The 2729-nt window shown below is 38.1% G+C and overlaps 1 protein-coding gene across 1 annotated transcript in view; it reads left to right on the top strand.

The window, feature by feature from the left end:
- The window catches only part of syne1 (spectrin repeat containing, nuclear envelope 1), a 172957-nt gene that overhangs the window by 149448 nt on the left and 20780 nt on the right, over nucleotides 1–2729 (top strand). The window contains exons 127-128 of the mRNA XM_015395967.1: nucleotides 1634–1825; nucleotides 1912–2239. Coding sequence (XP_015251453.1) covers nucleotides 1634–1825; nucleotides 1912–2239 — 520 coding nt within the window. The remainder of the gene's footprint in view (nucleotides 1–1633; nucleotides 1826–1911; nucleotides 2240–2729) is intronic.

The raw sequence follows: 2729 nt of genomic DNA, 5'->3' as shown, positions 1-2729 counted from the left end.
GCTTTCGCTGTTTTCTCGCTGGTTCCGCCATGATAACTGCACAAAGATCGCCACTGTGCTAGCAACGAGCACGCGGGCGGCCGAGAAAACCTTTGTTCGACCTGAAATGACTCATTTAATCATCCAAAACGTTATGGAACACATTAATTAACTGAAAAATGTTGCATAGTATGCCTTTAACTGTGATTTCAGGCATTCCAAAAAGGTTAAGAATCAATCCACTGGATTTTGTTTCCAAGTTTGAAAACTTTTCCCTTCCCATCCAGGAAGATTTTTCAATTTAGAATGTCAGCAATAAGGTTGAGTTCGAGGCTTTATATAGTGGACCAAAAACAAAGCCTTGTTTTGGCTTAAAAAACATCCAAATTGAATCGGCAAACGGGTCTTTCCCTTAGTAATGGGCAGTAGTCTGGGTTCCATGTCAGGCGTAAATTCATTCTACATCCCTGGCCCATTTTTAGAAATGGGGATAAGTCAGAAATAGTACCGGGGTAAAGCCCTGCATTTGATTTTCAGTTTCAGAACACTGGGAAAAATCGAAATCTTAATAAGTCTTTTTTTCTTAAAATAAGTGTATTATGATTAAGGAGATAAAAGAGACATTTTGCCAATGGAACAGGACAATTTACACTTAAAATAAGAAAACACAACTGCATTGTCTAATTTTAAGTGCATATTATCTAATTATCTTATTTTAAGACTAAAAATACTAATTCCATTAGCAAACTATCTCATTTACCTTCTCAAATTAAGGGTAAATACACTTAATTTACGACATTTTTATTAATTTCTACATCGTTTTTCCAGTGAAAGCAGGATAGCGGTTATCCAAAGCACAGTTTATACGCGTTACTCCAACTCTGGTCCATAGCAGGATTTATTGGAGTTATACTCAACCTGTCACACATTTGGCTGAAATCAGACATGATGTCCTTTACTTCAGGAGCCTGTAGAGGTTGTAGAGCAAATGCTCATCAAGCTCCATGTGATAAGATGCATTTTTTAATATGGATTCACAGATTTTTGAGCTTCAGTTTTCATCAGAGTTCAAAGTTATTGCATTTGTCAAATAAGGCTAAGAAAGGCTATGTAATTCAGTAGGTAAAGATTAAACAGAACAAGAGCGTACACAAGCGTACAGACACTTTTTTTTATGTTAAATAATTCTAATGTTGAGAATGAAACATTATTCTGTTTTTTGTAATATATTTTAAATTCTATTTAACGGAAACGCAGACTTTTATATTTCTTATTTCTCTTCTTCTTACTGTACTGTTGATTCAAAACACAAAAACTATGAGTAAGTCGTCTTTTAAAAGTACTGTGACGCTTTCGATAATCAAAGAAATATTTTCTAGTTTCTAAATAGACTGTTGCAGGTCAGGGCCCTTTAAACTAAAAAACGCATTTTAAACATTAAACATTTATTGATAGTTTAGATGTTTTCAATTCAATTCAGTTTATTTCTATAGCGCCAATTCACAACACATGATCATCCAGTCAAATTGATTCAAAGTTTTCTATCCAAGGAATTGACTGGAAGGCAATCCCTCACACTAAGCATGCTTGCAGCAACAGTTTTTTGTATTATATGTGTTTTTAACTAAGGAAGAAATCATCTTTGATCCCACAGTCGTTCCAGCAGGAGATTTCTCTAACAACAGCCAAGATTGAGCACATCTTCCACCAGGGGGAGGCGCTGATAGAGAAAAGCGAGCCTCTGGATGCTGCTGTCATAGAGGAAGAGCTGGAGGAGCTTCAGCGCTACTGTCAGGAAGTTTTTGGGCGAGTCGAGCGCTACTATAAAAAGCTCATTCGTCTTCCAGTAAGAACACAAATTTAGTGCTCTCATTTGTTTTCTCGAGCACATTAAGTTTGTTTCTTTAATTTGCCAAAATGCTTCATTTCTAGCTTGCAGATGACGATACTGAAGTGTCATTCTCTGATCGTGAGCTGGAGCTGGATGAACCTGGAGATTTGTCCAGCCTACCATGGAATGAGCGTTTGGGGGATGGTTTCCTTTCCCCCCTGCCCTCCTCTGGGCGCTCAGCCTCCCTGGCAGCTCAGCTTCGGGCTGAACGCTCTGGCAGGGACACACCTGCAAGTGTGGACTCCATCCCCCTTGAATGGGACCATGACTATGACCTGAGCCGTGGCCTTGAGAGTGCGAGCAGAGCCCTCAGAGAGCAGCACAGCGAAGAGGGAGACTTCCTGCAGCGTCCCGCCTCTGGCCTGTCAGGTCAGTTACAAACTGAGAAAATAGCTTTACCCTGAGATTAAACCCGTGTTTATTGACCTGGTTAGATAAAAAGGAGTGTTTGCATTTCCTTACCATGATTGCAAATGTGTCATTAAGGTTTTCCATTTAAAAAAAGATCCATAAAAATGAGAAATAAGCTAAAAATGAGTAAGAAGATATACCTTCTGTTTAGTTAAAGGATGGAGACCAAATTTGAGCATCTTTTCCTGTTTTTGTAAAGCTTTGAACTCTAAGTTTTAGCCAGTTAGGTTTTTTTCTCTAATAACTTTGACAAAATCAGTTAAGGATTGCACTGGAATACAGCTCTTCCAGCTTTGCTGTCATAAATGGACATTAAGTGATTTTTGTAAGGAGCAGAATCAGAATTTTGAATCACTTAAAAACAGGATTGCATAGCTTTAATGGAAATGCTTAAAGTCATAGGGAAGCCATATTTGAATTTCAAATCATTCTGGCTTAAACGTGTAAA

This window comes from Cyprinodon variegatus, unplaced genomic scaffold (assembly GCF_000732505.1).
Source record: "Cyprinodon variegatus isolate N-32 unplaced genomic scaffold, C_variegatus-1.0 Scaffold770, whole genome shotgun sequence".
NCBI classification, from domain to species: Eukaryota; Metazoa; Chordata; class Actinopteri; order Cyprinodontiformes; family Cyprinodontidae; genus Cyprinodon; species Cyprinodon variegatus.
The sequence above is the reverse complement of the archived record's forward strand: the minus strand, read 5'-3'. Positions and strand labels throughout refer to the sequence as shown.